Source organism: Argopecten irradians, chromosome 4, assembly GCF_041381155.1.
Source record: "Argopecten irradians isolate NY chromosome 4, Ai_NY, whole genome shotgun sequence".
In the NCBI taxonomy this organism is placed as follows: domain Eukaryota; kingdom Metazoa; phylum Mollusca; class Bivalvia; order Pectinida; family Pectinidae; genus Argopecten; species Argopecten irradians.
In genome coordinates this window covers 43932866-43957310 of record NC_091137.1, presented here as the reverse complement: position 1 = coordinate 43957310, position 24445 = coordinate 43932866, and the positions used below count along the sequence as shown (strand labels likewise).

General features: G+C 37.7%; 2 protein-coding genes and 1 pseudogene across 2 annotated transcripts in view; 2 read left to right on the top strand and 1 right to left on the bottom strand.

Annotated features, from left to right (window-relative positions):
* LOC138321794 (uncharacterized) overlaps positions 1 to 24445 on the top strand; it is a 108284-nt gene that overhangs the window by 55877 nt on the left and 27962 nt on the right. The gene's annotated exons all lie outside the window — the stretch shown is intronic.
* LOC138321786 (long-chain-fatty-acid--CoA ligase FadD13-like) lies at positions 349 to 10463 on the top strand. Its single transcript, XM_069265755.1, has 2 exons — positions 349 to 377; positions 8445 to 10463. The coding sequence occupies exons 1-2, from the start codon at positions 363 to 365 to the stop codon at positions 10215 to 10217; spliced, it is 1788 nt and encodes a 595-aa protein (XP_069121856.1). The 5' UTR covers positions 349 to 362; the 3' UTR covers positions 10218 to 10463.
* Positions 16824 to 24445, bottom strand: part of LOC138321792 (uncharacterized) — a 39339-nt pseudogene continuing 31717 nt past the window's right edge.

Genomic DNA, 24445 nt, shown 5'->3' with positions numbered 1-24445 from the left:
ATATTGAAAAACATGTTTCAATTTTTTTTTTATTTTTTTTGTAAGAAAACAAGTGTGTACATTTTATGCACTTATCTGCTCCACTTTTAATACTACAGAAAGTCTATACAAACCCCTGTAGTATCATACTATATCAAAGTGCCTCTAATTATTTCTCTGATTTCATCAGTAGACGCTTCAGCTCTATGTAACAAGTTATAAAGCTGAATAATATTGCCGATATGAAGCTTAAGTCAATTTACATGTGGCCGTGTATCAATATTCATGTAAGGCTAATATTTACATTGACGTAGCATAAGGTATTACGTATAAAGATATGCCATAAAAATTGGTCATATTTCTGTGCGACTAGCTAGTGGGGAATGCTCACTATCAAGGTAAGTTATCAATTTTAATTCCCAAAATTCACACAAATATCTCTGCTCATATACTTATTAAACATGTATTTCTTAAAATATCTCTGCTCATATACTTATTAAACGTGTATTTCTTATTGCGTCAAAATCATGTTTTGAAATACATGTAATTTTAACAGTCCCTATAAAAATATAATTGATTTTTATTTAACGAAATTTCTTTTGGGCTTATTTTGATTTTTTAACTGTAAATTTTTTTCATTAAAGTATAGCTCCATACTATTGGGATGTCATTTTTTTCTAATAGGTCTTATTTTTTCTGTAAAGAAAAATGGGTGTTTGCCAATTAATTTTTGAGATATTTGAGCTTGAAATATACCATCCGGAAAAATTTGCTTGCCGAAAATAGAAAAAAAAAATAATAATAAAAATTATGTGTTCTGTAATATCAGGATGAATGTAGTCTCAATCCTGTTGATTTTTTTTATCCTAAATTTCTAACGACACAACAATATACAAAACTTTTGTATTTTTACAAATTTCTCTATGTCTGATTACAAAAGAAATGAACAATAGGTTCCTGGACATTAGCCGATTGCCTTAGTACCGGCATCAATCCATGATCGATACACCAGGGGTTACTATCACTGTCATTATGTCCACCCCTTTACTGAACCATGTTAACTTTTCCTGAAATGTACATTTTTTCGCATATTTAATAAAATTTACAAGCTACATAACAATTCACAAATCAACAGTAATACCTAATATTAGCCCCAATGATTACACACTTGTAATGTCCATTGTCAATACCTCACATGTAATGTTCACTATTAATTCCTCACATGAACTGTCCACTATCTACACCTACATCACATGTACTGTCCACTATCAATACCTATACCTCACATGTACTGTCAACTATCAATACCTACCTCAAATGTACTGTCCACTATATATACCTACCTCACATGTACTGTCCACTATCAATACCTATACCTCACATGTACTGTCAACTATCAATACCTACCTCAAATGTACTGTCCACTATAATACCTACCTCACATGTACTGTCCACTATCAATACCTACCTCACATGTACTGTGCACTATCTAAACCTACCTAACAAGTACTGTGCACTATCTATACCCACCTCACATGAACTGTCCACTAGCAATACCTACCTCACATGTACTGTCCACTATCTATACCCACCTCACATGTACTGTCCACTATCTATACCTCACATGAACTGTCCACATGAACCTCACATGTACTGTCCACTATCTATACCTACCTCACATGTACTGTCCACTATCTAACTATACCTACCTCACATGTACTGTCCACTATCATACCTACCTCACATGTACTGTCCACTATCTATACCTACCTCACATGTACTGTCCACTATCTATACCTACCTCACATGTACTGTCCACTATCTATACCTATACTCACATGTACTGTCCACTATCTATACCTACCTCACATGTACTGTGCACTATCTATACCTACCTCACATGTACTGTCCACTATCTATACCTACCTCACATGTACTGTGCACTATCTATACCTACCTCACATGTACTGTCCACTATCTATACCTACCTCACATGTACTGTCCACTATCTATACCTACCTCACATGTACTGTCCACTATCTATACCTACCTCACATGTACTGTCACTATCTATACCTACCTCACATGTACTGTCCACTATCTATACCTACCTACATCACATGTACTGTCACTATCTATACCTACCTCACATGTCTGTCACTATCTATACCTACCTCACATGTACTGTCCACTATCTATACCTACTCACATGTACTGTGCACTATCATACCTACCTCACATGTACTGTCCACTATCTATACCTACCTCACATGTACTGTCCACTATCTATACCTACCTCACATGTACTGTCCACTATCTATACCTACCTCACATGTACTGTCCACTATCAATACCTACCTCACATGTACTGTCCACTATCTATACCTACCTCACATGTACTGTCCACTATCTATACCTACCTCACATGTACTGTCCACTATCTATACCTACCTCACATGTACTGTCCACTATCACCTACCTCACATGTACTGTCCACTATCATACCTACCTCACATGTACTGTGCACTATCTATACCTACCTCACATGTACTGTCCACTATCATTACCTACCTCACATGTACTGTCCACTATCTATACCTACCTCACATGTACTGTCCACTATCTATACCTACCTCACATGTACTGTCCACTATCAATAGCTAACTCACATGTACTGTCCACTATCTATACCTACCTCACATGTACTGTCCACTATCAATAGCTAACTCACATGTACTGTCCACTATCTATACCTACCTCACATGTACTGTCCACTATCTATACCTACCTCACATGTACTGTCCACTATCAATACCTACCTCACATGTACTGTCCACTATCAATACCTACCTCACATGTACTGTCCACTATCTATACATACCTCACATGTACTGTCCACTATCAATACCTACCTCACATGTACTGTCCACTATCTATACCTATCTCACATGTACTGTCCACTATCAATACCTACCTCACATGTACTGTCCACTATCTATACCTACCTCACATGTACTGTCCACTATCAATACCTACCTCACATGTACTGTCCACTATCAATAACCTACCTCACATGTACTGTCCACTATCTATACCTACCTCACATGTACTGTCCACTATCTATACCTACCTCACATGTACTGTCCACTATCTATACCTCACATGTACTGTCCACTATCTATACCTACCTCACATGTACTGTCCACTATCTATACCTACCTCACATGTACTGTCCACTATCTATACCTACCTCACATGTACTGTCCACTATCTATACCTACCTCACATGTACTGTCCACTATCAATACCTACCTCACATGTACTGTCCACTATCTATACCTACCTCACATGTACTGTCCACTATCTATACCTACCTCACATGTACTGTCCACTATCAATACCTCACATGTACTGTCCACTATCTATACCTACCTCACATGTACTGTCCACTATCTATACCTACCTCACATGTACTGTCCACTATCAATACCTACCTCACATGTACTGTCCACTATCTATACCTACCTCACATGTACTGTCCACTATCAATACCTACCTCACATGTACTGTCCACTATCTATACCTACCTCACATGTACTGTCCACTATCTATACCTACCTCACATGTACTGTCCACTATCAATACCTACCTCACATGTACTGTCCACTATCAATACCTACCTCACATGTACTGTCCACTATCTATACCTACCTCACATGTACTGTCCACTATCTATACCTACCTCACATGTACTGTCCACTATCAATACCTACCTCACATGTACTGTCCACTATCTATACCTACCTCACATGTACTGTCCACTATCTATACCTACCTCACATGTACTGTCCACTATCTATACCTACCTCACATGTACTGTCCACTATCTATACCTACCTCACATGTACTGTCCACTATCAATACCTCCTCACATGTACTGTCCACTATCAATACCTACCTCACATGTACTGTCCACTATCAATACCTACCTCACATGTACTGTCCACTATCAATACCTACCTCACATGTACTGTCCACTATCTATACCTACCTCACATGTACTGTCCACTATCTATACCTACCTCACATGTACTGTCCACTATCTATTACCTACCTCACATGTACTGTCCACTATCAATACCTACCTCACATGTACTGTCCACTATCTATACCTACCTCACATGTACTGTCCACTATCTATACCTACCTCACATGTACTGTCCACTATCTATACCTACCTCACATGTACTGTCCACTATCAATACCTACACATGTACTGTCCACTATCTATACCTACCTCACATGTACTGTCCACTATCTATACCTACCTCACATGTACTGTCCACTATCTATACCTACCTCACATGTACTGTCCACTATCTATACCTACCTCACATGTACTGTCCACTATCTATACCTACCTCACATGTACTGTCCACTATCTATACCTACCTCACATGTACTGTCCACTATCATATATACCTCACATGTACTGTCCACTATCTATATCTCCTCACATGTACTGTCCACTATCTATATACACATGTACTGTCCACTATAATACCTACATCACATGTACTGTCCACTATCTATATTTACCTCACATGTACTGTCCACTATCTATACCTACCTCACATGTACTGTCCACTATCAATACCTACCTCACATGTACTGTCCACTATCAATACCTACCTCACATGTACTGTCCACTATCAATACCTACCTCACATGTACTGTCCACTATCTATACCTATACCTCACATGTACTGTCCACTATCAATACCTACCTCACATGTACTGTCCACTATCTATACCTACCTCACATGTACTGTCCACTATCTATACCTACCTCACATGTACTGTCCACTATCTATACCTACCTACCTCACATGTACTGTCCACTATCTATACCTACCTCACATGTACTGTCCACTATCTATACCTACCTCACATGTACTGTCCACTATCAATACCTACCTCACATGTACTGTCCACTATCTATACCTACCTCACATGTACTGTCCACTATCAATACCTACCTCACATGTACTGTCCACTATCAATACCTACCTCACATGTACTGTCCACTATCAATACCTACCTCACATGTACTGTCCACTATCAATACCTACCTCACATGTACTGTCCACTATCTATCACCTACCTCACATGTACTGTTCACTATCAATACCTACCTCACATGTACTGTTCACTATCATACCTACCTTCACATGTACTGTCCATACCTATACTACCTCACATGTACTGTCCACTATCTATACCTACCTCACATGTACTGTCCACTATCAATACCTACCTCACATGTACTGTCCACTATCTATACCTACCTCACATGTACTGTCCACTATCTATACCTATACCTCACATGTACTGTCCACTATCAATACCTACCTCACATGTACTGTCCACTATCTATACCCTCACATGTACTGTCCACTATCAATACCTACCTCACATGTACTGTCCACTATCAATACCTACCTCACATGTACTGTCCACTATCTATACCTATACCTCACATGTACTGTCCACTATACCTACCTCACATGTACTGTCCACTATCAATACCTACCTCACATGTACTGTCCACTATCTATACCTATACCTCACATGTACTGTCCACTATCAATACCTACCTCACATGTACTGTCCACTATCTATACCTACCTCACATGTACTGTCCACTATCTATACATACCTCACATGTACTGTCCACTATCAATACCTACCTCACATGTACTGTCCACTATCTATACCTATACCTCACATGTACTGTCCACTATCTATACCTACCTCACATGTACTGTCCACTATCTATACCTACCTCACATGTACTGTCCACTATCAATACCTCACATGTACTGTCCACTATCAATACCTACCTCACATGTACTGTCCACTATCAATACCTACCTCACATGTACTGTCCACTATCTATACCTACCTCACATGTACTGTCCACTATCTATACCTACCTCACATGTACTGTCCACTATCTATACCTACCTCACATGTACTGTCCGCTATCTTACCTATACCTCACATGTACTGTCCACTTTCTATACCTACCTCACATGTACTGTCCACTATCTATACCTACCTCACATGTACTGTCCACTATCATACCTACCTCACATGTACTGTCCACTATCAATACCTACCTCACATGTACTGTCCACTATCAATACCTACCTCACATGTACTGTCCACTATCAATACATGTACCTACCTCACATGTACTGTCCACTATCTATACCTACCTCACATGTACTGTCCACTATCAATACCTACCTCACATGTACTGTCCACTATCTATACCTACCTCACATGTACTGTCCACTATCTATACCTACCTCACATGTACTGTCCACTATCTATACCTACCTCACATGTACTGTCCACTATCTATACCTATACCTCACATGTACTGTCCACTATCAATACCTACCTCACATGTACTGTCCACTATCAATACCTACCTCACATGTACTGTCCACTATCAATACCTACCTCACATGTACTGTCCACTATCAATACCTACCTCACATGTACTGTCCACTATCAATACCTACCTCACATGTACTGTCCACTATCTATACCTACCTCACATGTACTGTCCACTATCTATACCTATACCTCACATGTACTGTCCACTATCTATACCTCACATGTACTGTCCACTATCTATACCTACCTCACATGTACTGTCCACTATCAATACCTATACCTCACATGTACTGTCCACTATCTATACCTACCTCACATGTACTGTCCACTATCAATACCTACCTCACATGTACTGTCCACTATCTATACCTACCTCACATGTACTGTCCACTATCTATACCTACCTCACATGTACTGTCCACTTTCTATACCTACCTCACATGTACTGTCCCCTATCAATACCTACCTCCCCTGTACTGTCCACTATCAATACCTACCTCACATGTACCGTCCACTATCTATACCTCACATGTACTTTCCACTATCAATAGCTACCTCACATGTACTGTCCACTATCAATACCTACCTCACATGTACTGTCCACTATCAATACCTCACATGTACTGTCCACTATCAATACCTACCTCACATGTACTGTCCACTATCAATACCTACCTCACATGTACTGTCCACTATCAATACCTACCTCACATGTACTGTCCACTATCAATACCTACCTCACATGTACTGTCCACTATCAATACCTACCTCACATGTACTGTCCACTATCTATACCTCACATGTACTGTCCACTATCAATACCTACCTCACATGTACTGTCCACTATCAATACCTACCTCACATGTACTGTCCACTATCAATACCTACCTCACATGTACTGTCCACTATCAATACCTCACATGTACTGTCCACTATCAATACCTACCTCACATGTACTGTCCACTATCAATACCTACCTCACATGTACTGTCCACTATCTATACCTACCTCACATGTACTGTCCACTATCTATACCTATACCTCACATGTACTGTCCACTATCTATACATATACCTCAAATGTACTGTGCACTATCAATAACTACCTCAAATGTACTGTCCACTATCAATAGCTACCTCACATGTACTGTCCACTATCAATAGCTACCTCACATGTACTGTCCACTATCAATACCTACCTCACATGTACTGTCCACTATCAATACCTCACATGTACTGTCCACTATCTATACCTACCTCACATGTACTGTCCACTATCTATACCTATACTCACATGTACTGTCCACTATCAATACCTACCTCACATGTACTGTCCACTATCAATATCTCACATGTACTGTCCACTATCTATACCTATACCACATGTACTGTCCACTATCAATACCTACCTCACATGTACTGTCCACTATCTATACCTACCTCACATGTACTGTCCACTATCAATATCTTACATGAAATGTCCAATGTGAGGAATTGATAAGGTATCGATCTTTGCTATGTTTAAGTACACCTAAGAAGTGATTTAAAGGCATACAATATACCACTTGTTTAACCCGAGGCTTATACCTTAAGGTACACTGTAAATACTGTGAAAATTTGTATTTTCGTTTTCGATTGGTTTTTCGCATATTTTACGTGTACCAAAAATCGTGAAAATTTATCCTCGCAAAACTGTTTCAAAACCAAATGTCATGTTTAATAGTAGTCGAATGAAAATCCAAATTGCAAAATTATGATGTCGTAAAAATGCGAGATTGTGTCGCCACGAAAAGTGGTTGGTTTATAGTATTCTACAGGTAAATTTGTGTCCCCCAAAGTAAAGGAAAAATCATATTCCTATTACAGATAAATAAATTAGTACATCTGAATTTTTGTTATTTTTACTTTCCCTTAATAAACTGATTCTTATTCAGGTTGTAAAATCTTACCCACTTTAGGAAACCCGTCTCTGTAACCAAAACAATGCTTTTATTTCAGGAATTGAACATGGCATCACCTACCCAACTTAGCTATCTGTATACCAGTCCAGCAAAACCATTCAACTACACAACTCTTCCAAGAGTGGTGGAAGCCAGCGCAGATAGTCACCCAGATCAAGAGATATTCATTCACCGAAGGCCCGATGGATCAAGAAGTAGCATAACTAACAAAGAATTATATGAGAGAGGTAATCATCTCGCTAGATATCTGGTATCAAAAGGCATACAAAAGGGTGATAGGATTGCTCTGATTGGCCCAAACACACTAGAATTGGTTATTGGTCACGTGGGGATCCTGAGCGCTGGTGCTGTCATCTTGAGTGTTAACATTGAGATGTCTAATGCTGCAGATGCATGTCAAACGTTAGAAACATCAGGTGCAAAATTTGTCATCGTTGACCCAGGAGAACAGTATGAACTATTACAACCTACGAAAGCTATGCTCAAGCATTGTGGTTCTAACGACACCGTAGAGGGAAATACTAGGGTATTATTCCTTCGCGAGATGGATTTGAAAGAATTTGACAAACCAGTAACACTAACGGACATAATTGGAATGGATCTACATGCAGTAGAGATGCCAAGCACATTTCCAGAGGACACAGCGGTGATTTTTTGCACATCTGGTAGCACAGGCAAATCAAAGATGGTTGTCCACACACATTTTAACATTGCCTGTCATCCATTTTCGTGGTATCCAGATTTGGAATATGAAAGTGTTGATTTCAATGATAGGCCCTTTAGCTGGATAGGAGGTTCGCCTGTATTCCATTTATTTATGCGCAGATCAAGGGTATTCATTGACGCTTCTTTAACGGTGACTGCCAATAATGCAGAATTTTTATGGGCAGTCATGAAAGAAGAAAAGTGCACAGATGCCTTGTTATTTCCATATGTGATCAGCGATCTCCTTGCCCTTCCAGATAGTACATGTGAAGATGGCTTTAGGTTACGTCATGTTTCTACTGGTGGCCAAATTATCGACAATCACTGCACCAAGATAATGGAAAGATTCTGTTTACACATGGTTATTGTTTATGGATGTACTGAAGTATTTGGCCTAAACATGTACGGTCCTTTAGCCGCGGGACAGTCTTTGAGACCAGGAGAGGTTGGGAAGCCTTACCCTGGTGTTGAGGTCCGAGTTGTGGACGAGGAAGATCATCCGGTACCCTTAGAAACGGTCGGCATGGTACAAGTTCGTGGTCCTTGTACGATGAAGGGATACTTCGGTAATCAAGAGCTAACGGCGAATGCCTTTGCACAGGGGTCATGGTTTCGAACAGGGGACATTGGGAAAGTTAGCAGTAATATGAGTCTTGTGATTCTCGGGAGGGAAAAGGACGTTATTTCACGAGGCGGGCGGAAGATATACCCTGGATTGTTAGAAGATCTCATCAAACAAATGTCATCGATCAAGTATGTATGTACTGTGCCTGTCCCTGACAAAAGGTTGATGGAAGAAGTATGCATCTACTTTGTGAGCTCCGAAATGTCAGAACTCATGGAAAATGACGTCAAAAAGTTCTGTGAGAAAAACCTATTTGCAGACTGCACACTTGACGGTCTTGGTGTTTTGCCTGCATACTATGTCAAGTTTGAAGAGTTTGCGTCATTGCCAAATGGCAAACTGAACAGAAAAGCTATTCAAAACGAGGCTGTTAGACGTTTACATCTATCAAAAGAGACTAATGTGGCAAAGAGTAAAGGTCATTTCATTCCTAAAACAATCGAATTAGTATCCCCGAATTGGACACCATGGCCATTTTAATTGCTATCCAAAAAACCAAAAGTATATGCAGCTTAATATATGGCAAACATGGATAATTTGAGACAGTAAATAAGTTCTGAAAGCAACATAATTGTCTATTTCACATGCGGCAAACAAATTTTTAATCTGATTTGTTATGGTTGTTTACATAACTATACTGCATACTAGATTAGCAACTGGATAAAGGTAAATTAGCATTTATGGAATTTATTTCTAAAGCGTGGTCACAACAAGAGGCCCATGGGCCTTAACGGTCATCTGACTATTGGTACAATACAACATATGATTTAAGCAATTTGACCCCTGTGTATTTGAATGAAAGATCAAGGTCATTTTTTTAAACAAATATGGTATCCCTTCATCAAAGCATGCAAGGGGCCAAATATCAGGTCTCTAGGCCTGTTAGTTATTTACAAGAAGTTGTTTAAAGGATTGTAGCCTATTTGACCCTTGTGACCTAAAATGATGGCCAAGGTCATTCATTTGAACAAACATGATAGTCCTTTATCCCAGCATGCTACAGGCCCAATATCAGTTCCCTGGGGGTTCTGATTCTTGAGAAGAAGTCGTTTAAAGATTTTATCCTATTTGACCCCTGTGACCTTGAATGAAGGTCAAGGTCATTCATTTGAACAAATCAATATCCCCCGCAAACGCGTTTCGCGGGGGATAATAAAACAAGAATCCAAGAGGCCTTAAAGATCACATGAATTCTGATAAAGAATGTCCGAAAGATGTGCGAACATTGTTTGGTCTCCTGCACCTTCCATCCTGGTTAATAGGAACACATAGTATCAGAATAGAAGATTTTGGTGACCAAGGGAAATGGAATCTCTATATAAGTAACTAATTTCATCTATTTGACCTTTTAATCTATGATGGATGTTTGATGAGAAAGTTTAGTTATTTAGATTATTATTTTATTTATTCCCGTTCATCAGACCCCTTGGGTCAGCCAAATATTATATTTGTCTCCAGTACACGTTTACTAAACTACCAAAATACCAGGCAGTCTCGTATAGTGTAATAGTCGATCCGGATTCAGGATTTACTAATATTCACGTTTTTAAAAATGAAAACGGTATTATTATTTTTTAGAATTTCGGTGTGCATTTATTTTCAGACAAAATGAAAAAATAATAATAAAATCATTAATAGAAAATTAATTAAAACAAATCAAATTAAAAAGAAATCTACCATTTTCTCTCTCAGATTAAATTACATTTTGAATACTACTTTCATGATCATATGATCGGCAGATTCCAATTTCCAAAATCATTTTTTACCCAGAATAATTAAATAGATTTCCTGTTATTACTTTGAAACTCAGACATTGAAATTAAACAACAAGACAAGTTCAAGTTCAATGATACATTTGAACTTGAACAGGACAGTTTTAAAGATTTCCCTTGTATTGGAAGTCGTCGATATAACCTTTGTGCCCCTCTGATGATTATTTATCGCGGTCATGGTGCCCTTTTCAAAACCTAGCACAATGTCCTTTTTTCCTGTGGGAAACACTAATATAGCTACATTGTCAAAATGGTATTTCTTTCTAATAATTTTAACTTAGTTGACTCATTTCCCATAGAAATAATTACAATGTATTTAAATAGTAAACTTGGAAGGTTATGGTGATAAGATTTTGTATGGAATTTCGCATTGATTTGTCTGAATAGAATAGTGATTATAACTGAAGGGGCTCTCTTCCTGCAATGAAGATGTTTCTTTATGAATTTTATATAACAAAAGCGAGTGACCTCCCTTTGAACGTACATCCACTGATAACGATAACAACACATTGTAAGTACTGTTATACGGTGCTTTCATCATGGGTATAAAGACAGCAAAATTTTGTAGGAAATATTTCAAACGTACTCTTCATCCTTTGTTTCCGGTAGAGGATAACAATTATACCTACTGTTTATAAGCATGGGGATGTCACCAGAAAGTATCTATTAAAGGTGGTGGCTTACTTTGTCTTTTTATTTACATATTTTTCATTTTATGGTAATAAAATTGATGTTTACATTTCTACAACAATCCATCGTGTTATTCCACTCTCATGCCATTATATAAATGTGCTTGATGGATAAATACTCTTGCGGGTAGATATCGATTGTTACGACATTATTTTGTGAGCGCAATTCACGTCGTTTTCTCCGAAACGTATGACGCTACGCTCGCAAAACACATGACGTCACTCGTAACGGATATTGATACATCAATATAACTAAATGTTAATGTTCATAACAAGGATTGATCGTTTTGTGAATATAACAAAGAAAAATAGATATTAATTGAAAAATATAAAACAAAGTTACACGAAAGTATAAGCATTCCAATCACATTTTTTATTTAGATATCACATGTGACAAATTCCTTACAGGTCAGTTTTTTTTAGATATTGATCAACACTTGATTTGATGAATTACATATCATCTTGAAATTAACACATGTTTATATGGAGATATTTCTAATGATAAAAGAAAAGTACACTCAAGTTTTATACTACAGAATCATTTTAAAGCTAAGCTATACATGTAGTTCTACTACTCACGCACAGCTTTATATGATTCATTCTATCACCTGAATGAAACAAAACATATATCATAGATAGACGTAAGGGGAGTTACATGGCAAATAAAATGTCAAGGACATCAACAACCTCTCCCTCACCGCCCGGAACAAGGCATGTTGATACAAGGAGGAGTCTTTTATTTATAATAATATTTATATACTATAAATACTTGTATGTGTAATTAAGAAACGGTACCTCCTCGTCCCTCTTCTTTCCTCTTTCTTCTATTCCGTCTTCTTTAGTGCGTCCGTCTGTCTATCTGTATGAGGGTGTGTAAGGGTGAGTGCGTGTGTGTGTGTGAGAGAGAGAGAGAGAGAGAGAGAGAGAGAGAGAGAGAGAGAGAGAGAGAGAGAGAGCAGGAAGATGCCGTATATGTGTGCATTATGGCTTGCTATGGTATGTTTGTATGGAAGTATCTATATGTTTAAATGTATGTATGTTATGATGCTATCGATGTTCTCTTATGCTAAGTATTTGTGTGTTATGTTATACATTGTATATACACATGTTTTGTATCATGTATAGTTGCCATAGTAGGTATGCACCGGATAAACTTGTGCTTTATCCGTCAATACGAAATGCTTTATCCGTCAATACGATCACGTGAATTTGTTCCACATCTGACGGAACTTTTTCTAACTTGACACAGAACTTGAATCTTCCGGTGAATGAAACGTCATTCAGTCCTGCTAAAAAGTGACGTCACATTCACCGGAATGACGTCATTTTTACGATATCGAAAATCTCGCTTGGCGATGTCGTCTTTTTCTTGGCTCATGGCAAAGGTATGTATTGAAAAGTAATTCTTTGATGGGTATTTATTGTTTTTGAATATTTTCATATTGTTTCAGTGATACTAGACACTGGATATAATTTCTGGTACTGTTTGTGAATGCGCTTATATATTTCCCACGACAGTAAGAAGTCTACACACTCATTCAGTTTAGTTAATGAAACTTTTCCTCCGCATCAAAGAAGCGTCTGGGCTTCGAGCGAAAACTAGTAAATAACTCGCAATTTGCCAGCAATGTAAAGTTCGTTATTCAAGCGTCACCTGTTTTGACGGATGCAGCCAAATTAAATAAAGTCTTTATTTTTTGTTTAATTCCTTTGAATTTTTCGGAGTTTTCCAGTAAATATTAAAACACAGACCTTTCTAAATCATTTGAGGGTTTTATTGTCGATGATAAATTATTTTACTGATACCATATCTTCAATTGCGTTCACATTTATTTACTTTTTAACTCAAATGTATAAGAAGAAAAATATAAGAGTTAGACAGTTATATAATTTATTTGGATCATAATACTAACTAGTGGAAAGCGCCCTGAGCTTCGGGTCGGAAACTGGATCTCTGGGTCAAATAACACATCCTATATACATTATCAGCCGTATACGGCCCCAGGCAGTGGGAAGACATGCTCGTGCACGACTTTTGAAGGTGGCTGCCATCTCAGTGGTTCCCATGGAACATTCCATAGCAATCTAATTAGGATTGAAAGAGGAACGAACCTTCAGCACTGGGTGGGAGAGTGGATCCCCCAACCCAAAACCCCATCTTGTATACATTATCAGCCGTATACGGTCCCAGCCAATGGGAAGACGTGCCTCGTGCACGACTTTTGAAGGTGGCTGCCATCTCATTGGTTCCCATGGAACATTCAATGGCAATCTAATTAGGATTGAAAGAGGAACGAACCTTCAGCACTGGGTGGGAGAGTGGATCCCCCAACCCAAAACCCCATCTTGTATACATTATCAGCCGTATACGGTCCCAGGCAGTGGGAAGACGTGCTCGTGCACGACTTTTGAAGGTGGCTGCCATCTCAGTGGTTCCCATGGAACATTCCATAGCAATCTAATTAGGATTGAAAGAGGAACGAACCTTCAGCACTGGGTGGGAGAGTGGATCCCCCAACCCAAAACCCCATACTGTATACATTATCAGCCGTATACGGTCCCAGGCAGTGGGAAGTCGTGCTCGTGCACGACTTTTGACGGCGGCTGCCATCTCATTGGTTCCCATGACCATTCCATATCAATCTAATTAGGATTGAAAGAGGAACGAACCTTCAGCACTGGACGGGAGAGTGGATCCCCCAACCCAAAACCCCATCTTGTATACATTATCAGCCGTATACGGTCCCAGGCAGTGGGAAGACGTGCTCGTGTAAGTCACACAACTCGAGGTTTTTAGATTTGGAATTTATTTTACACTTGTAAAAAAATTCTTAAAGCTACGGCTACGAAAGACACTCGCTAAAGCTCGTGTATTTTGGTAATTTTAGAAAATAACTCGTTCGTGTAAAATAAATTCAACATCCATCAACAACTCGTTGTAAAACCTATTTATCGCATAATCCGCCTGATGTTCAGTTCAGATTTCCATTGACTGTGTCCGGTAGGAAATCTATGGTGACGTCATAACAGAAACAATAAAGTGACGTCAGGAATAATGACGTGACGTCAGGAATCCAATATGGTGGGGCAAAATGGCTGTCTCCTCTGATTTTTGTATCACAATTCGGCATTGAAATCCTTCGAAATGTATGTTGTTATAGTTATGTGTTCAAAAGTATTTTGACTTCGTTTTCATTGCATATGACATTTTATGAAACGAGTATTTGAAGTGTTTATTTTTGCTAGTTTTGATGAGTTTCATAAAAATTGATATGACACTTATGTAAGATCTTAAATGAAAGAAAAGTGTTTATTATGTCATGACACAACTTCACAACTTCATTTTTAAATACCCACATAGAAACAAGTCACACAAGTCGGAGTTGGTAGATTTGGAATTTATTTTACACTTGTAAAATTTTTCTCAAAGCTACAAAGGCACTCGCTGAAGCTCGTGTATTTTGGTAATTTCACAATTTTCCTACTAATTTTCACAAGTAACTCGTTCGTGTAAAATAAATTCCATACCCAACAACAACTTGTTGTAAAACATATATATCGCTTAATCTGACGGATGTTCAGTGCCTTTGCATATGTCACTAGTGTAATATAACCTAGAGCGATTTCCATTTGGTATTCAGCAATCCATCCTCACCATTTTTTATGAAATGTTTATATCAAGCTTTAAAAATGTTTTTGAGATCCTTATATGCTATCAGTATCAATCCTATCTGGGGTCTGAGGATATTGAGACATCAATAGTTGTTTTAAGTGTATGTTCTTGTTACAACTAATATTCGTGTAAAAATAAAAACAATATTACTCTAAATACATATAATGGTGTTTACTGCAATTCTATCTGACCTCTGACCTTATGTATACCAGATGTATTTGTTTCTCCGTTATATTTGACATCCACTAATGTAATGAAGATGATAACTGTGATAATGTGTGTGTTTGCTTCTATTAAACGCTGATATCACTGCTGATAATATTTATAGCGTAGTGATTCACGACGCATCCATCGTATTTGTAATTAGTCTATCGATTCTTTGTTGGTGAAACATTTGTTATGTATTGTGAATGAAAAATAATTTCTCGTTATCACTCAAGAATATTAAAAATTTGGTAATTACTAAAAAAAACCTACAATACACGAAAATATTCAAATCATATTTTTATTCATTGTTACATATTACAAATTCCTTACAAGTCAATAAAAATAATTTGGATATTGATCGGCTGTTTATATAGACAGGTTAATAAGATTCAATGATTTTTTTTTATCTGGAAAACAACACATGTTTCTATGAAGATATTTCTAATAATAAAAGAAACATACACAAGTTTCATGCCACCGAATTATTCTTAAATCTAGTTACACTAATCGTACACATCTAATCCTATGTATGGCTTATAATAATTTAAACAAATTGTGCCCGATCCCAATGTATATTTGATACAAATAAAATATGTTTAAATCAAACCTATGTATGATTCATTCTATCACCAAATGTTCTTTGTCGACAAAAAGGAGTTACTTCCCTTTGGAGGTAAAAAGACTCAGCATTCATTTATTCTGAAATGTCTCGATATATTGTACAAAATTGATTATAAAAATAAATATGAAAAAAAAAAGTAAACACTAATAATGGAACAAAACATCTGACGCAAATCATAGACAAATTTTAAGCAAGTGACTTACATGACAAATAGAATGACAATGACATCCCCAACTTTTCCACATCGCCCGGAACAAGGAATAATGTTACAGGAAAGACCGGACACCTTCGATATTATAGCACTATGTTCTAACACTACATGCCCACATTTTACGGTTTATAACAACATCATAGATTAGAATTAAACTAATGAGATATAACAGTGAAACACTGGCCTAAAACTATATAAATCGTCAGTTATACTGCAAACCAACTTTCTTTCGCGGCTATTAAATTTCGCGATTTCCATTACAAAACATGTATCCGAAGATAATTACTCGGCGGATTTAACAATTCAATGATGATTCTTTTCAATATAGAAAATGTAGACATTAATCTGCGGAGATAAACTATCGCGAATTTACTTAAATCGCAAAATCAAATCGCAAAGTAAAGTAAATCGCACTCGAATGAATGTGGGTTTACAGTAAGCAAATGTACCGTTGAGTTACATCAGTGACATGAAAGTCAAGAAGTCCACAGTTCCCTGTAAGGAATTTACAAAACCTCAGCAAAAGTACAAAATAAGAACGTTATGGAGTAGGTGTTTACAAGGCATTGTTAAATATATCTATAATAAAGTGAAAGTGATGTACACGTAGGTTTGTCTTTACATAAGTATAATTAAAGATGGAAAATTGTGTGAGAGCCCTTCTGTATTTACATGATTTATGGAATGAAATATTTACATGATGTATTTTGATCGATATCTGGCAAGAATGTTTAACCTGCTAAAACGATTGATAGATTACCTAGGTGTCCTTAGAATGATAGGTAACTACAAAGGAACAAAGTCATCATAAAAGTTGTTTTATCAAAGTGATCAAATAAGCTGAAATAAGTGAACATAATTGCAAAGTCCGTCTGAAAGATTTGTCATAACAAGTTTATCACCACACACAGATATAGCTTGTGGACTGTTGATACCGTCCGCTGTCGTTAACAGTTCCCTGACGTTTGTCCCGTCCCCAGACATCTGTACCACGTTGTGTGATTCATGTCCACAGACATAGACGTTACCCTCTCCGTCCACGTCCACTCCATACGCCTTCCTTACTACACCGACCTTCAACACGTCTTTGTGTAGATTGTCAGTAGACAGACTATAGCTACCGACGGCCGTACTACCAGGGGTGTGGTTGTAGTAAGGAATGAAAAGAGTCCCGTCAGTGGTGGTCTTGAGATAATGTCAATATATTGTAAGGGCCTTTGTGTAGTATCTGTGTCTGTCCGTCCTTTGTTACCCGGTACACTTCTGTATATGAACTCACGATGAGCTCTCCATTTCTGTACGTTATACCGTGACATTCTTTCCCAATGTTTATTACGTTCGATAATGTAAGTTTAGTGGGTGTAACTGTCACCACATGTACACCATTACCTATCGCTGCTGCAACTGTAGTGTTGTCTACCAAACACAAATCGAAAGGGTATCCATTCACCTTCAACTCATCCACAACATCTCCGTCAGTGTTGATTAATTTCAGATTCTTATTGTTATAATCTCATACAACAATACTACTGCCGTCAGGAGAGATAACAATTCCATGAGCAGAACAATCGGCTTGATCTGATTTCAATTTCATGTTCACTTTTCTTACCTCCTTTAATTCACATTCTGATAAAGGTTTGGTTAAGCCGGGAACATCTGTAAATTGTATTTGTTGCTTTTGGACGACAATTTTACCAAAGTTCATACTTGTCCCATCAAATTCTGCATCGTGCTTAAGACAGATAGAAGAGCTCATCATCCTCATCTCTTTGACTAAATCTTTCCATGAATCTAGCTCCGTTTGTCCTCTCTGGTATAATAGAATCGTACCCATGTGGTCGTTCTTCTGGCGGGCTGTAACAGTCGATTCCATTGTATTCTGCATAGCGACCTTCAGCCGTTCACACTTTTGACTTGCCGTCTTCAGATGTCCACTCTCCTCCTTGTACTTAGCTATCAAATCATCAGTCATTTCCTTCTTCATTTCCCTCATTCGTTGAATGAACCGCTCCTCCATATCGTCGATACTTTGCAATGCCGACTCTTTGTCGTCTGCGATGCTCTGTAAATATTTATGTAAGTTCTTTACTAACGATTCCAGGGAGTCAACAGCCTCTTTCATATAGGTCGTCCTTTTAACTAGTTTTGCGCCTTTATCCAGTGTCTCGCAGTAATCCTCAGTGGTTGCGACTTCTTCGCATTTTCTGTGGCCGGTGGTTACACATTTGCTGCAGCCAAATGAATTGTGGTCAACGCAATAGTAAGTAATCTTCTTCTTGTGCTTGTCACATCTTTTTGAATTTGTTTCCGTTCTTGGTAGAAAGTCAGTAGAAGTTATAATGTCTATGGCGTCACAGTTGGTGTGTATGATGTCATGGTGATTCACTTTACAGGACTCGCAAAACAAGCATTGGGTGGTCTTACACCAGAATTGAGCCAGAACCTTCTTGTCTTTCGTTTTCTTGCATGGAATGCAGTAGTGACTGGCTGTTGAACCGCTTTTTATTTGTATCAGCTCCATGACAACTTTGTCTACAGGAAACTGCTCGGCCCATTTCTCCTTATCCTCAGTCTTATCAACAGGGTAAGTAAGCGTTCTACATACCGGACAGGTAAAGGTAGTCGCCGTATCCCTCCTCCCCGACACCTCGCTGTTGATGTAAGTACTCAGACATTCCTGACAAAGAGAATGGTGACATGGTAGACACCTTGACTGGTGAAGCTGTTCCAGACAGATAGGGCACTCCAGGAGGTGTGAGTCCGTCTGAGTACCGTCTTTAGGGACCGATTCCTGATTGGGGCCACCTTCTGCCATGACGTTTTCAGTCACTAATAAGATATCCTGAAAAATATATATCAGGATGATGTTATGCAATATTAATAAGAGGTCCATGGGCCTTACCGGTCATCTGAAAATCATTTCAGCAAATTATAACAGGAGGGACGGAAAACAAATATTCGATGAAATATAGAAACCGAAACAACGGTGTTGGGCAGAGTCACTATACAAAATCTTTTCTCATTCCCAAAAGGTTGTTTGATAAAATTTGGCCAAAATTTATCGACTACTAGCTTTTTCAAAATAATTTCCTCATCTTCTACTTTTAGGGCCCCGCCACTCCTGCCCCAGAGCCATCATTTATACAAAACCATTCCACATTCCCCCCAAAGATGTTTCTTACCAAATTTGATCAAAATCCAATAAGAACTTTATGACTAGTAGCGTTGTGAAGGAATTTTTCTTTATTTTCCCTATTGGTTCCCGCTTCTCCTGTCCCTGGAGGGTCAGAGTCACCAATTATACAAAACCTATTCATCTTCCCATAAAGATATTTTAGATCAAATCTGGTTGAAATTCTTTCGAAACGTAATGACAAGTAGCATTTTGAAGTATTTTTCCCTATTTTTCCTATTGGGCCCTGCCCCTCCTGCCCCAGGAGAATCAAAGCCATCATTTATAAAAAATAAATCATGCCACATTCCCCTCAAAGATGTTTCTGACCAAATTTGATCAAATTCCAATAAGAACATTATGACTAGTAGCGTTTTGAAGGATCTTTTCTCTATTTCCCCAATTGGGCCCCGCTTCTCCTGTCCCTGCAGGGTCAGAGTCACCATTTATACAAAATCTATTCATCTTCCCATAAAGATATTTTAGACCAAATCTGGTTGAAACTCTTTCGAAACTTAATGACAAGTAGCATTTTGAAGTTGGGTCAGATGACCTAATAAAATATGATTCTCCGAGAATCAATTTTGTACATAATTACGTGTCTTCGTCCGAAGCTTGAATCTTAGTGTAAGGATCAATTACATAAGAAAGGCATCTTAATTAATATTTGGAATGAGTAGAGTTTCACTTACAACACGTTTTGACACATACATTGTATGTACAAATACATCTGCTTATATTATAACAATATGTTTTTGCCACACAAGTTCTCCGAACAAATCTTGTTGACGAAAACGTGACATAAGTAACATTGTTTGTGTCAATTCGTTTTCGTCCATCATACGTTACGAGGGTAAAGACATATCATCAGCTGCCCGATGATCGTATACCTCTACTCCTACAGTCCTCCACCACTACACTGTAGGGGTGGAGGTATGACAGGGAATTGTAAGGAATGAGGACGGTTTAATATCATGTGAATATTTTAGTCTACATTATGTTTTTCACAGGATAGACATTTGAAGACAATACACGTGAAATATGTATCAAGAGTTTCATGAAAGGTTAAACTCACGGAAGTTGAACGATAAACAGACAAGATCAATTACATATATATATGTAACAAACGTAGGGAGATAACATCTATTTGTCACTTTCCGCCGAGATACAACGTGTCCTAAAATATTACCATTACAATCTCGTATGAATTCACCATCATAAAATGCTTCTGGTTTTCCTCTTTACTGTGTGATTGAATTTGACCTCGCTGACCTTGACAGTTTAAGGTCAATCCATTTTAACAAAATAATAGCAACACATTTAGGACCAAAAAGGAGTTTCATAAATTTAACAGATAATGTAATGAAATAAACCGATCTTATACCACCCACAATACTTAGGGAGTTTAGTTATTTTTGTTTTCAATTTAATCAATATCAATACCGGTATGTCACAGGCGTAAAATCCAAGCCAAGCGAACAGTAGAGTGGTAGGCATTTGGCGTTAGGATTTACGATCTAGCTGACGTGAAGAACAAACATATATCGAGATACAATCATATAACAGCTTATCTTAGACTGTTAATAAACATGCCATTGAGTACACTATTATAAACGTGTCCAAGTACTGCATTCAGTATACTACTCCACTTGTTGAACCGTTTATCATGTAGATTTATTATTTTATGTTTACGTGTGAAATACAACTAATGATATCGTAATCAGTCGACAAATAGCCTTGTAATTATAGGCCTACCCGATATATATAAATGCTATGTATTACATCCGCTTTCGGTTTGTATAGCCACAATATCACCACAACAACTGACCTAATACAGATGTACAGTTGAATATACGTTTTTGTAGTTAAGACACAACTTACCGTAAATATTTGCAAAACTTAAACTTCATGTCAGTTGATTATAAGCGTGTCTGTCTCGATCGGCGACCTTTGAGTGATATTCGGTAATCCTCGGTCAATTCCGGTAATCATTAGTCGACACTTACTATATCTTGCGTTCGGCAAAACTCGGTAGATTCTAAAAAATAAGGAAGTAAGGAATTTATTTGTTAAATGATGACATAAACACATGTGTATTGTAGAGTATTATAAAGATAATAGGTATGTGTATTATAAAAGTGATCACACATGGATATAATCATCCTCGATACTCCAGGGGTTACGATCACTGACGCTGTATATACTCATGGGATATTTCATAGTAAAAAACTGGAAGAAACAGACCACCGTTTAATAGTGCACTGTGGTTGACTCATCCTCGATATTCCAGGGGTTCCGATCACTTACGATCTCTACACCCCTGGATATACTTTGACTTTGAATTTCGGTCTAGCCTCCAAAGAAATCTCTGCAGGCCTATGATTGTTCTTACATTCGGTAAACCTCGGCGGATTTCCTTTATCAGATATTAATCATTATATAGTTTATGCTTTCCTAAAAATATCAAAGTTTTCCGCTGAGCTGCCTTCAAATTCACTATGAAATAGTCCAGGGGTGTAGAGATCGTAAGTGATCGGAAGCCCTGGAGTATCGAGGATGAACTCCACCATAGCCGGTCACAAACCTACGTTAATGAAGAAACTCGAGTAGAGGGTGTAACCTAATTCCTGTCTTAAATGGATAAATGAACAGTAATGTCTACATCGAGGAGTTTATATAAGCATGTCTATGCTAGGCCTGGTAGTAATAAAATAGAATAATCTTAGTGAACTCCATGTAGTGAGCTTAATTCATTTAGATTGGGATGAACTGTATGGATGTGGCGTGCGAGAGCCCCGGGTTACATTATCTTTATGAAGGCTGATTCCAAGCGCCCCAACCCTGGCAGCATTCAACTAATAATGTTTGGAAATATAAGTATATGTAATGTGTTTTGGAAAAAGAGTGAAAGCCATGCTCGCTCAGGACTTTTGAAGATGGGAACCACCGCAGTGGTCCAAGTCGAATATTCAATTTTAATCGAATTCTAATTTTTAATCATTGTTATGTATATATATCTTTCCATATAATAACTAAATATTTATGGTATATATATGTGTATTATTAAGTGCCATCTGTTGGGACGTTAGCTATAAAATGTTAGATTATTGTGGAAGTTACATATTTGCTAATTGCATATTCATGTTCGAAATAGTTTAATGATGACATTATCAATGCTCCTAAACATTTCTCCTGCATATTCATGTTCTTAATACCTTATATATATAGGTTTGTAAGTTGTGTTTAAAAGGCGCATTTGTAAACAGGCATTTTGCTAAGATACATTGGCTTTCGAATCGAAGACGAACATTATGGCTGGTATTATCCACGTTGTTGTATTTATGCTAGGCATGTCTTCCATGACTGTCGCCATGCCTAACAAAATACGAAAAAGTAAGTACATTTTGGTAATACTTCATCAACTGGACGTGACATACTTGAGTAATCCCGCTTTAATCTATAATTTTCTGACGTTTTTGTACAAAAACGTGACCACGATGCTTCTAAGAAAATTCCAGAAATACTGTGATATAGAGGAAACATTGGTCAGTGTCTTAGAATGTAAGTTGTATTTTGCGAGAGTAGGAAAGACAAAACTGGATAGCCACTTATTGTCTTTGTGACCTGACGCATCATATCTATTAATATTTTTGAATGGAGAAAAAACGTGCACGAAAGCAGAACAATGCTTTATTCTTTATATTAAGAATATATTTTTATTGACAATGCGTTTACGAGTGTAACGTCAATCCTTTTTGGCATACGTTTCACTAGACTGGTTCCCTCCCCTTAGTTCCCTACTCTCCGCCGGACTGCACTTTGCTCTATGTATCTTCTGCTATTGAGGTAACTGAGGCGGTAACCAGTCTAGATCTCGTTTCACACATCTCTCCCAGTATGCACTGTGGTCTCACATTTTGAACGTGTGAACTGCAATGAAATCTTGGGGGAGATTAGAGTTTCGCCAAAAATATGACGTTATAATTGATACCTACCCACAAAGGAGTTAAATCTGTAATATATAAATACGGAGTCAGAATCATCCATACGTTTGATTAATACTGATCTATGTCTTTACATTACAGATGTTTTACATGGTATGTTATTTATTTATTTATTTATCTATTTTTTGTTGTGGTAAACAGTGGCGTTGATTTAATTAAGCACGTAACTGTTCTAGGAGATAGGCGTTAATAAATTGTTAAAATTTGTGTTTAATTCATTGTCTTCTCTGTCTGTAACAAACAATATTTTTAAATAAACTACAATGTTTGTCATTAAGGTAGCTCCATACTTTTGGGAAAACCCATGTATTTTTTTTCAAACAGGTCTTATTTTCTTGTATTTTTCATGCAGATTTCA